Consider the following 12,665-nt stretch of genomic DNA (forward strand, 5'->3'; position numbering starts at 1 on the left):
GTGGGGGAGGGGGGGGGGGGGGGGGGGGGGGGGGGGGCCGGAGGGGGGGGGGTGGGCTGGAGGGGGGGGGGCGGGGCCGATGGGGAGAGGCTGGGCTGATGGAGAGAGGCGTGGCCGATGGGGAGAGGCGGTGCTGCTGGCCAGGGAAGGGTGTGCACTGGTGAGGGCCAAAAGCCTCCTGGCAGTGACCTAGAGGCCTGTGGCACTTCAAACATGTCAGTGTTCAAAATACTCGACATTGGCCTGAACGTGTCCATTTTCAAGAGTATATTGACTGGCCGTATAGAGATCAACAGAGAATAGTGAGTTAGACTGGCCTGTGAACATCTTAGCATGAAGTTGATTCATTCTTCCTAGTTTTTCTTCCCCAATCATGTAAAGTTCTGAACGTACAATATGAGGTACTGGGGTTCCAAATATGTCACAAAAGGGGTCACCACCCTCTGCCTAGTGTGGGAGGACGCTTCCTTACCAGCGTGCCATCAAGGCCAAATCAAGAAGCAAAATCACACCATGCATCCCACACTCCACTGTTTCATGGCTCATGACTTCCCTGAGAGCCTTTTAAGGGTCTTAGAATTTCAAAGATATGAGATAGAATTTAGGGGTTAGCCACACAAGGACAGATCAAAGACTTGAGACCATCCATTTGAATGGATAGAAATGGGAATTTCGTGGAGCATCTAAAGGAATGGATATTTAACTAGAGTTGGAGAGATTGGCATGTTGTTTCAATGCTGAAATGGCTTATGAAATGAAATGTCATGAATTTTCTTTAATGTAACTAAATTACAAGAGTCAGCAGATGTATCTACAGTGGGACTCTGTTAATTTAAGAAACATGCATTTGAGCACCCACTGAGTGAATGACCTGTGTTTGGTGCTGTGGAGTTTCAGAGATGTATGAGGTGCAATCCCCGTTCTCAGGAAATGTTCAGTGAGGATTAGGAATGGATGAGGGATCCGGAAACCTGTAGATGGATGAACTCGTTAATAGATAAGCTGAACTTTGAGGACACTGATGCACAGAGCAGCCAAGTGAGAAGGCTTGGAATGGTATTTATCTGTAACATATTTAAAGTTGACATTGAGAAGAAAGTGCCAGGTGGTGGGCAGGGACAGGACCTTATCACTCTGGTCTTTCTGGAAGCATGCTAGGCATGGTGAGCCAGTCCAGGGGCCCCAGCAGGTCCCACCATTCACTTCTCTATTTCTTCTCCTGGTGTTTTCTGCTGTCAGTAGGTTATTCAGCAGCTTATTTACCTCTTGGTCACAGACAGTGAAATCATTACATCTATTAAAAAGGAACCATCTGTTTTCATTAGCAGTTTAAGAGCTTGTTTGTGTCTATATGTCTAGCTGTCAATTCAGGTTATAAATTCATCTGTTGCCCCTGCCCTGGGTCAGGCTGGTGCTGGGCCTGGTTACAGAGATGAACCAGACTCATCCCCAGGAGGGGACAGAATCCTATTGTCTCCAAAGGTGCTAACTGTGTAAATGTAGGAGTCCAGAAAGTCCACCACTGTGAGCAAGTGACTTCTGAACCAGAAAAGAAAGTGCTAGAAACTGGCAGAGAGATGCAGGCTGTAGAGGGGGAGAAAAAGACCATTCCAGGCTTCAAGGGGCTACTTCTGTCCAGATGACAGGACAGTGCTTCATTCAAGACCTTAAAAGGCCCCAGGTTCAGCCCTACAGCACTTGGTGACCTCTTCTGCCCCCTCCTGACGTCTCCCTAGGCCAGACCAGGGGAATTGTCGGTTCTCTCTATTCATTCCTGTTTGCTTGACTTATTCTAAGCAGGCCTCTGAGCACAGTTGCCCCTTTGGAAATCATAAGGAAAAGCAGATGGGGATGTAGAGTGAAACCCACAGGTGGACAGCATGGGCTTGAACCTTTGTCCCAACATTTTCTGTCATGGTAATGTGAGCGACTTCCCCGGCCTGAGCCCCGTCTCCCCATGAGTCAAAGGGGAATTGTGCTTTACTTTGCACAATTCTTAGGCAGAGTGTGGGATGTTACATGTCACACCGAGCATCTGTCCCTCCAGCTGAGGTGGGCATTTGATAGAGCAGGACCCGGAGTCTCACATCTATGCAGGTGGGACATACCTGGTGGGCAGGCAGCACCAAAGCACCAATGGACTCATCCACTTACCGAGTGGCCCTACTGTGTGCCAGGCCAGTGACCCTTCTGCGACTAGCACGTCATGGGTGCTCCCATGGGTGACATTTCCCTCCAAGCTTCCTCATCAGTGCTGCGAGTTTAAGAACACACACAGCGTCTTCTACAGCCTTCACCACCCACGTGGGGTCCGTGGGGAAGGCTTCAGCGTCAGGGCAGCACCGCGCAGTGGGCTTGAACCCTGGAACACCTCACTGCGCCGGCAGTTTGGGAACTTTTCGGAGACAAAGTAGGAATCAGCGTGTTTCGTTGAAACCAACTCTGGACTCTGTTGCCTCATTTGTCAGATCAAGAAGGTGAATTCCTTGGGGGCCTCGTCCATGGCCACATCACGCCTGTGTGTGCACGCAAACCTGACTTAGGCGCTAAAATGATTTCCCCCGCAGACAGTCAGCACCCATTCACCAAGCTCCCAGCTTATTCCTTCATTCAGGAAACACACCCCTGACCCAGGCAGCCTCATTTTCCCGTAGGAAAATGAACAGGAGCTCAGTTACAAAGCTTTTCAAACGCTTACTGCCACAAACAGCTCCAAGTTCCCTTATTGCATATTAGGGGTCTCCGGTTTTCGCTTAGGAACCCCGATACCCTGGACATCATTAGATTTGCACTTTCTAGCTGCTGACCTCACATTGCTCAGGAGGGTAGAGCGACACACACTGAATGTTAAATCGGGGGCATCAGACCTATGAGACTGTCCTTGAAACTATCTCTTCCTTCTGCACAACTGTGGGCTGCAAAAGTCTCTGTATTTCATCAGACAGCACAGAACTCCCCTGGGCTGTGACTTTCCAGATTTTACTGCCAGTTTTTGCTGGTTAGGTTAAATATTTGGGGAGGGGAGGGAGCTACTCAAGCAGCCACTGTAACTGTTGGAGATTAAAAAATTACAGCGGGCCCCATCGGGCAGCCTGTGGTCAGGGCAGCCTGACGTCTGCTCAGCGGGACAGAGATGCCACCCAGTCACTGGTCAAGATCAGACCGGTGGTGAAGGAGGGTCTGTTGCTCCGGTCCTCACAGGGAATCCTGAGTGCAGAAGAGAAGCCCTATAAAGGGTCTGGAGGAGAAGGAGAGCCCCTAGCCCCCTGCCTAAAAGTTCTGAGGGCTCCCACCGTGAGTCTTAGAAAAGACGGTTTTGTTTTTTGGGTTTTTTTCCAAAATGCTTATAACCAGGTTATTACCAAGAGACTCCTTTGAGTGCATGGCAGACTTCTGCCCCATCCCTCTGACTTCCCGACAGGCTGGATGCCTAACTTCTGTCACAGTCAGCCCTTCCTGTCCTCCATCGACTTCATCCCTGGTCAAAAGAACCCACTTCCCTGACCTGGGGATGTGTCATCCTAAGCTTGTGATCCCAGGCCAGGCAGGCTGAGGTGTTTGACCTCCTGCAGCCAAACGGTGATGGGGTCTGTGCTGTTTAATAGCGTGGACATGGTCCAGGCTGCTGGCCCCCCTCACTGTCAGGGCCGTATAGATGTGCCCTGCATGCACGCTCTCTCTCTCTCTCTCTCTCTCCCTCCCCCTGTCTCCTTCCCTAATGCTTCTGCGAGGGAAAGTTCTGCCCATTGTCAAACACACGAATCCTGGAAGAGGGTCATTTCTGGAGGATTCCAGGCCCAAACTGGGTGTGACAGAGCACAGCCAATGCTGGGAAAAGAGAGGTTCCTGGGCCCCGGCCAGCTTTCCTTACCCGCTGGGCCCTGCTTGGCCGTTGAGAGCAAAGCTCTTATCCCGGGCCTGGCACTTCTTAGTTGTGGGACCTCGGGCTCCTTCCTCACAGAGGCTATAACTAATTTCAAAAGCAATAATTCATGCGAAACTTTTAGAGCAGTGCCTGGCATGCAGGAAACACTCAATTTTAGTCATCTTTGAAGCAAATATCCCAAACTTATGCAAAACTTGAGAACACTGCCTCCTGGAACTTATCAATATCTGTCAAGGGAGGCGCCTTCCCACAGCTTTTCAGGGCCTGACTAGTGTGGACAGCAAAACGCACATAATCGCTTTGCACTGTACCCTCATCTGATGGCATCACCTCCTTCGCTCCTTCTCTGTGGTGTGGGCTGAGCACTCACAGCTTCTGAATACAGAGGCTGGACCAGGGTTATTTTTAGAGCATGCGGTAGACAGGAGTGTGGCTTTCAGTCCCACAGTAATGGTTAATGTTCCATGGGTTTCTGGAACATTCCTTGGAAACATGACCTATGACCTTGGCCAGGACCTGTGTTCGCAAAGAGCCTTTTGATTCTCCTACCCGCCACATGCACATACAGAGGAAACTCGTTTTCCTTCAGAAATACAGAGTAAAGAATGATTTAATCACAATAATTCCGAAAAGATCTTTATTTCAATTCAAAACTGTTCACTGCACCTGTGTCCCGGGCCTGTGGGCAGAGAGCTGCTGTGTCCACCTTTGCGAGCCTCTCTTCTTCCTCCTCCAGGGCACTGGTTTTACTCAAAACATCCTCAAGCTTCTCCACCAGCTGCCGACTGTGCTGACCAGGTCCGGGCCCTCAAGCCATTCAGACCCTGTTACAGAGCTCTGTGGCCCAGACAGAGCCTGCTGGTGTACAAAGCCTGCTCTCCAGATGGCTGTGTTTTGGCAGGAACATGTCAGAAAATAAAAAGGTCCCTTGAACAGATGTCCCAGCCAGCTTTGGTCACTTGTTGAAAAGACTGCATTTTGTCGACCCTTTGCCGAGTCCCCGGTGGTCAGGGTTATGTGTGATTCTGAGCCACGCAGCCTCACTGCGGGGGAGCTGAGGCTTGATCAAAACAAGACACAGATGTCAATGCGGGTACAGGGGAATTCGCCAGGCACACAAACGTTCCCCCTTCTCAGCTAACCTCCCAACACCCAGGCAGCTCCCTCAACGCATTCCTTACAGAGTCAGGCTAGAAAGCCACAGGTTTTCAGAGATGCTTTTGTGCTTTCTAATGATCTGACTCCCCTGAATAAATTAGGCATTAGCTGACAACTGGGGACCAAGGGGGCATGTGAAAGGTGGGAGGCTCACTATGGCCTCCTCACTATGGCCCGAGTCAGCAGGAGAAAGCGCTGGTCCCGGAGTTTGGAACCCCAAGCTACTGGCAAGTTCTGGCAACTTCCTAGGGCACACCAAGCAGACGTCTCCACACCTGGGTGCAAGCAGCACCAATCACACTTTGTTTTCCTGTCCTTGTATTTGCACTCTCTCTCCAACTAGACTCTAAGCTCCTTAGAGCAGGGCTTGCGTGGTCTGCCTCTGTGACCCCATTACCTGCTATGAAGCCTGGCACCTGGCAGGCCCTCATGGGGGGCTGTGCGTGCCTGTGTGTCTATGTCACAGCACGCTAAAGTGAATGTCAGCCCATGACACTAAGAGACAGTAGGTGTCATATTCCAAAGAGGGTGCTAAACAGTGTGCAGAATTTACAAATGCGAGAGCTACACAACTCTCGACCCTTCACTCTCAGGGACACGAGGTCTGGGAGAGTAGAGGTCGGAAGAGGAATTTGGGACAGAATATAGTGAGAAGCGAGCCCCCTCCTAAAGGGACATGGGGAATCCTCCCTTTACCTCTTGCCTCATAAATAGACCATGACCACTCAGCTTGGGATGTGTACCTATGACTTGGGCCCCTACGTGGTCCTGGGGCAGCAACTCCATCTGGGGGGCACAGATGACATGTAGGTTCCTGAATGCAGAGGGCAGGGGCTTATTGGATGGGCCAAGAGAGTTGGGGGCTGCAGGTGGGGATGTAATGGGACTATGAGGGTTTGGGAGGGCAAAGTCTGCTGAATGTTTCCAGGGACCAAGCCAGAGAAAAACAGTTGGCATGGGGTCATTTTAGATACTGTTTTGAAAAGCTGCTTGGAGGGGGGAATGGGCCCCAGCAGAGAAGCTAGAAGACTAACCAAAAAGCCCGGGGCAGAGAGAGTAGTCACAAGTAGAAGGGGAGTGCGTGGTCCACATCAAGAGAACCTTGGCAGGATGTCCCATGTTGGGGGGAAGTGACGGAGAGTCTTCAAATAACCCTTGAAAATGTCCACCAGGTTTAAGTTCCCTGGGAGCATGATGTAGTTAATGGAACGCGTCCCTCCTCCAACAAACCCTTCTCTCTTCCCCTGTTCTCCACCCCTGGGTGCTTTGGAAAACCTGGCTAGGCAGCTGGGGAGGGTCAGACCAGAAGCATGAGGAGGAGAGAGAGAGTAGAAGCCAACCGTGCCCCCTTCCCACTCTGCAGACACTCCTCCACCACCCAGCAGGCCCACACTGGGGAAGGAGAAAAGCCACACATTCCACTGGGGTCTGAGTTCTGACTTCTCGTTAGATTGGACACTTAAATTATTGATGAGAGGACTCCTGTTACCTGAGAATGACAAGAAGAGTCATGGGGTTGTCCCAAATTTTCATCCAGAGTTGGGAAAGAACTGAAGTCCCGCTCAATAAACTGAAAAGGACAGTGCACACAGAAATGCAGCTGCTTTGTGATGATTTTGCCATAACTTGAGCTTGTTTTGCAGAATGGCTACATGTGAGTGAATGTTGAAATGGCATCTAAGCTTCCACTTCTAAAGCTCAGCGAGATTCTTGTTGGCAGCTGTGTTCTGGACAAGGGTCATCCATGCTAGACCCTGAATTCCAAAATCTTCTCCAAGGCTTCCTACCTGCCATACCCTCACCCCAGATCCTCTGGAAGTATAAGATAAGCTCAGGTCGTCAGCCAATCAGCTTGTGGTTCTCTCTGGCCCCAAGCGCAGCCCAAAGACCTGAGGGAACCTCCCATGAGTTTAGGGTATGGCTCTAAGCCCTGCATGTTTCATTAGCTCTAGTGAATTTGTAAACCTTCCCATTTGTCAGGTTTCCCTGATTCTCAAGCGTAGCCCTGTGGAAGCCCTGAGCCAGGAACTAGGGGGTCAGAAATCCCCACTCACCCTTGGTCTTTCCTCAGAGCTCCAAGTGACCCATTTGTCAAAGAGGGTGGGTGAGCATTTTGCAGTCCAAGGCCCCAGTAGCACTCATGGCCTGTGGAGTGCCAGAGCAGGACTCCAGAAATTAGTCCTGGTCCCTAAGTTAGTGGGAACCTTGGTGTGTCACCAAACTCTCCTGACTTAACAATTCCTCATTTGTCCCATGATTCTTAATCAAGGCTGCACAGCAGGAAAACTCATAGAGTTTTACAAAAAGATGCACATGCTTGGAGCCCACTCCAGGGGCAAGGTTCAGTTGGTCATTGGGTGGCCCAGGTGTAACCTTCTTGAAAGCCCCATTGGTGACTCTCCCAGGCATTCCTATTTGAAGACCATGGAATTAAATGACCCATCAGACCTCTTCCAGCTCCAACAACCTAGGTGTTCTGTGGCAAGAGTTCAGAGGACAATTTTGAAAGTGTGAACCTGAAGATGTTTTATTAGACTCCAAACCAGTGTGTTAAAGTCAGCCCTCATATCCAAAGTGTCAGTCAGTTCAGTCTTGCATTTCCTTATCTCCCATCCCCAGATACCCTTAAAGACCCTAGGGGAAAGGAGAAAGGCACAGTGACGTGACCTACAAGTGATACGAGACCCCATGCTGCCCCAAGTCCAGGCAGCACACTCTGTGGTCATCCAGGAAATGCAGGGTAAAGTATAAACTGTAGCATTTATGAGAGTGACCTCTGCATCAGACTTGGTAACTGTGACTTTGGGAAAGTAATGTAACTGTTCTGTGCCTCAGTTTCCTCATCTGTAGATTGAGAATAAAAATACCAGCTTCCTAGGATTGTAGTCAGGGGCAAGTTAATGCTGGTGGAGAGTTCAGAGGGGTAGGCATCCTGGCATGCAGTGGGCACTCAGTCAGTGCTGGTGACTATTGTGTGTATTCTTGTCATCATCATCATTCCCCAGATGGTCACTCTGGCTGATGTCAGCAGACAGTAGAGAAATGCAGGGTACAGAAAATATATCCTTGCCTTGCCAGATGTACCCCTTTTCCTTAAGAGTAGAGAAGTCAGTGGAGTTTATACTACTTTTATGAAACTGCCCTTTTTAACTAGAAGAGGCTTCTAGGGGCTTTTCTCTCTCCTGCTACCCTGACACCCTGGCTTGGTCAGCATTACTGGAACCTAAGCTTGGCAATCACACATGCCACAGGTCGTCTTCTGAGGATATGAGTGTTCACAAAAACAACTTTTCAGAGAGAGGAAGTACAGGTCTTCACAAAGAGCCAAGTCAACCATATTGGGAGCAGAAGAGAAAAGAAAAACCTTGATTCTGTTGTTCATGTATTTTATAGAGATTGTAAGGCAGTAGCAGAAGGCACTACCGGGTGGTTGGCCCTGAGAACAGGAAGATGACACAGTCTATCTTTCCCAGGAATTGGTTGTGACCTGCCGTGGGTTGCCATTGCCCCGATGTGTGTGTCATGAGACGTCAGTGGAGGAAGAATGGTTTTTCTGAGAGGCCACCAAACCTTGGAGTTATGGTGCTGTTGAAGTGCTCACCCCCTGCTAAGGGATTCATCTGAGTGCCGCAGAGAGCAGAGCACCCTGGTAACATCCATGCAGGGAGATTCTCTCCCTCTGCCAGGCACACAGGAAACACCAGCCGCTAGCTTTCTTTCCTCCACTCAGAGGTCGCCATCTTGTGTAACAGAACTCTCCTCATGTTTTCTGGTGGAGGGAGTGTTTCCCATGATGCAGTGTGCCCACATTGGCGCCTGGCCATTCTGCCCGGGACAGGCCATCCAAGGGCCCTGATGCACCAGCACCAGTGAGAGAGCAGATCTTCCCACCCAGGACCAGCCCCCATGCCCACATAATAACACTTCCTTTAAGAAATCTCCACTGAACTTGAAGGTTTCACTATATGCTGGGGAAAATTATGTGTGGAAACACCTTGAAATTGTATTTACAAGACATTGTAATTTTCCTCATGTCTATGGGTGAAGCTATGAGATATAGTTTAGACTTTTAGTTTAGACTCTAGTCTATTTAAAAACAAAAGGAAATCCCGTACAAATATTTCTGGTGTCTAATACAATAGAATAAGTAGCCTGAGGAATTTCACTAGTTCTCTCTGGTGTAATTCAGAAGTAACGTGGTGAGTTTCATCTGCTCCTTTCAGGAGATGCTGAAGAGGAAAATCCATGAAGCCTCCAATCCAAAGAATGTAGCCATAATGAGTCTCTTTAGGACAATATAGTAGCTTGGGAAATCATTTTGTTTCCCTTTATTTGTTAAAAGAATGTTGTTGTTTTTTCCTAAGTGAGAAGTCTGTGGTCTCTTATCATTGTCTATGATAGAGATGGCAGAGAGGGGTAACTGGAAGGGCACCTCATACTAACTGGTAGTGACAGTCGGGGTGCAGTGTTGACAATTCTGAGCCTGCATCCAGCTCACTAGAAGCCTTCACCTGTGATCAATGGCCAGTGCCTAGAATGGGCCTGGGACCAGGGTGGAGCAGGTGGAGTGGACCCTGGGTGATTTCTTTACCAGTCTTAACGTAAAGAAACACTTCCATTAGGAGCATGTTTGCTTAAAAGGTTTCCTAGTGCTCAGCTCTTCCTTTTCTCCTGGACAGGATTTATACCACCAGTCCTATGACTGTGTCTGCGTCATGTTTGCCTCCATTCCGGATTTCAAAGAATTCTATACAGAATCGGATGTGAACAAGGAGGGCTTGGAATGCCTTCGGCTCCTAAACGAGATCATTGCCGACTTTGACGATGTACGTACTTACCCTTGATGGGCAGGGCTGGCCCCAGTCCCATCCTTTGGCATTCCTCTGGACTGGCACATTTGAAGTTAGTCCAACATCATGGCATATCTTAAAACTTGTCCTTTGACAAAATTTCTGGTGGTTGGCATTAAGCTTTTTTGCTCTATTTAGGTCACTGACTAATTTTGGTGAGGCAAACGCATATTATTTTTAAAGCTAATATGATTTCTATAAACAACTACCAAAATCTGTTCCATAAAATATCTCTCCAGCATGCCCATGAATTTTCTTGAAAGGCTTTAACTCCAAGGAAAATACTTGCCCATCTCTTTATACATAAAAATGATAGTAGATTATTTGCATGTGTGTCTGTGCAAACTCCAAGGTCTATGTCAGATATCAATTTGAAGTGTACATGGATTGCATGCTTTATTATTGAAAAAGCAATATGAATGTGGTAGAATATATTTTAGAAGGGACAAAGTGTACATCTTAGGTATTGGAATAGGTGTCAATTTTCAATTTTCTGCCTACAAAGGAAACAATGCACTTTGTTTTCTAGTAAGAACAAACAGACCTCTGGTTTGAAAGATATTGTTGTTACACCATTTTTAATAATATTTTGCAAATATAGGAAAATTGACATCAGTGAACATAGGTTCATCATGATTGATGGAATTTTGAAACACAGTGATGATATTATATAATATGATGGTTTCAGGCCAACCTTCTAAATGTCTTGTGGGACCTGTGCATTTCTCTGCTACCACCACTGTCACCATGAGGTTGACTCAAGACTCATGGTGAAGTAATGACAAGTAGAGATTTTCACTGTTGTGCAGGGTTCACAGTGAAAAATGTTGGCACATTTCCTCCAGCTGCCCCTCGGTAAAATAAATGCTCTCTAGCACTAGTGACCATTCTTTCAGGTTGGATTGCTCATGGAGATGTGATCATGGGATTTGCTCACTTATCTTAGATTCTCTGACATGTGATCTTGAGCGAATCTCCTCTGAAATCAGAAGTACCAAGGAAGGGTCTAGAAGATGTTCCCAGTCTTCTGTTCGTACCTTTGTCCTGCTGAGCAGATACAGAACCTTCCAGAGTTTCCTTCATTTGCTCTCTCCATCCAGTCTTTCTCTTTCCTACAGCTTCTTATTTTTACCTTTCCTCCATCCCACCCCAAGTTCTAATGTAGTAGATGAGGAGGACCCCAGTAGGAAATGGATTACTGGTGCCAGAAACTGGGGCAAAAAATATTAGGGTCAGGGCTGATGAGAGGGGCCATTTATTCCCTCCCCTCCAGGTTTTCAGAGGGCAAAAGTCAATCCTCAGCACTACAGTTGGTCATAAATCACCCTCACCATGCAGGGAAGACCTCACTCTCTGAATCATGATTTTGTATTTAGGCCTTTCAAACACAGAGTGGGGAAGTTTATTTGAGGCCATTATCACTTGCATCATAATTTATCCTGTTTCCTTCACTAGCAAATTCTGAAAGGTAATTCATGTTAACTGGAAGTAAATCGTTATACTGCATGTTAACTGGAAGTAAATCGTTATACTGCATATCTTTCCAGGGACATGCCCTTTGTGAGATGCATGAAGTGTTCTTTCCCCACAATGCCCAAGGTCGAAGGGTGAATAATCAGTATCATGTTCCTGTGACTGAACTAGGATTTGAGAATGTCTCTAGAAAATGCTTGGCCTTGGGTCAGCACCCAACTGAGTAACTGTGTGATTGTCATTGCCCCCCAGCTGCTGTCCAAGCCAAAGTTCAGTGGAGTTGAAAAGATCAAGACCATCGGCAGCACGTACATGGCGGCGACGGGTCTGAGTGCCGTGCCCAGCCAGGAGCACTCCCAGGTACACACGTGTCAGCCGCACCCAGCACACGTGAGCCTCAGCTCTGCCCACAGGTCAACCTGGGACCAAAACAGTCATGCAGTGACCCATACACTGAATTGCAGGCACAACACAGACCTCAGTGATTAAGGTCTCATGAGAAAAGATGAGAATTCTGGAGGCTTCTGAGGGTCTGTTCACAGAACTTCTTTCTCTGGCAGACAAGGTAGAAAAAAAGAACACCAGTCTGGTAGCTTCTTGATACCAGATAAATATACAAGAAAGTTGATTAGAGCTGTTTATTTAAAGGTGACTCATTATGGGAGGGCTCCTGGTCTTTTGATTTAAAAAAACGTGATCAAAAACATGCTGACCACCCAGAAATTTGGTTGAAAAAGTGATTTGGTCAAAATTGAGTATCTTCAATCAACTAGGGTTTTTGAGGGGGGTTTTCTGTTATGTTGTGTTTTGTTTCTGTGTGTGTGTGTGCGTGTGTGTCTGTGTGTCTGTGTGTCTGTGTAGATATACTTTGTTTTTGTTCTTGCTTCTCTTTTGGCCATGCCATGTGGCACGTGGGATCTTAGTTCCCTGACCAGGGATCGAACCTGTGCCCCCTGAATTGGGAGCACAGAGTCTTAACCACTGGACCACCAGGGAAGTCCCTAGATATGGTCTGTTAACTTGTGGGTCAATAGCAAGACCCCTTTCCCCTCGGGACAGTGGGCTCCCTGACGGGTACTGGCTTGTTTGCCGCAGGGCAGAGGTGGTGGGTGCAGCACAGAGGGATGAAACTTACCAGAGCACAGCTTGCTGGAGGTGGTTGGATTTCCCCAAGGAGAGGAAGAGCGCAGCCATTCCCCGACCCCCGTGTGTCTAGCTTCCCCCCAACCCCACCACCTCCCACAGGCAACCAAGAGAGGGACAGAGGGGCAGCAGCTTGCTCAGACAGGGCCCACCCC

General features: G+C 48.3%; 1 protein-coding gene and 1 non-coding gene across 3 annotated transcripts in view; one reads left to right on the plus strand and one right to left on the minus strand.

Moving 5' to 3' along the window:
- The window catches only part of ADCY2 (adenylate cyclase 2), a 435,394-nt gene that overhangs the window by 400,828 nt on the left and 21,901 nt on the right, over positions 1-12,665 (plus strand). For both annotated transcript variants that reach the window (XM_007447921.1, XM_007447922.1), the window contains exons 21-22: positions 9,724-9,870; positions 11,620-11,727. In XM_007447921.1, coding sequence (XP_007447983.1) covers positions 9,724-9,870; positions 11,620-11,727 — 255 coding nt within the window. The remainder of the gene's footprint in view (positions 1-9,723; positions 9,871-11,619; positions 11,728-12,665) is intronic.
- TRNAG-CCC (transfer RNA glycine (anticodon CCC)) lies at positions 12,291-12,363 on the minus strand. The gene has a single exon. It is a non-coding gene; the product is annotated as a tRNA-Gly (tRNA).

The sequence above is a fragment of the Lipotes vexillifer genome, unplaced genomic scaffold, assembly GCF_000442215.2.
Source record: "Lipotes vexillifer unplaced genomic scaffold, Lipotes_vexillifer_v1.1 scaffold383, whole genome shotgun sequence".
In the NCBI taxonomy this organism is placed as follows: domain Eukaryota; kingdom Metazoa; phylum Chordata; class Mammalia; order Artiodactyla; family Lipotidae; genus Lipotes; species Lipotes vexillifer.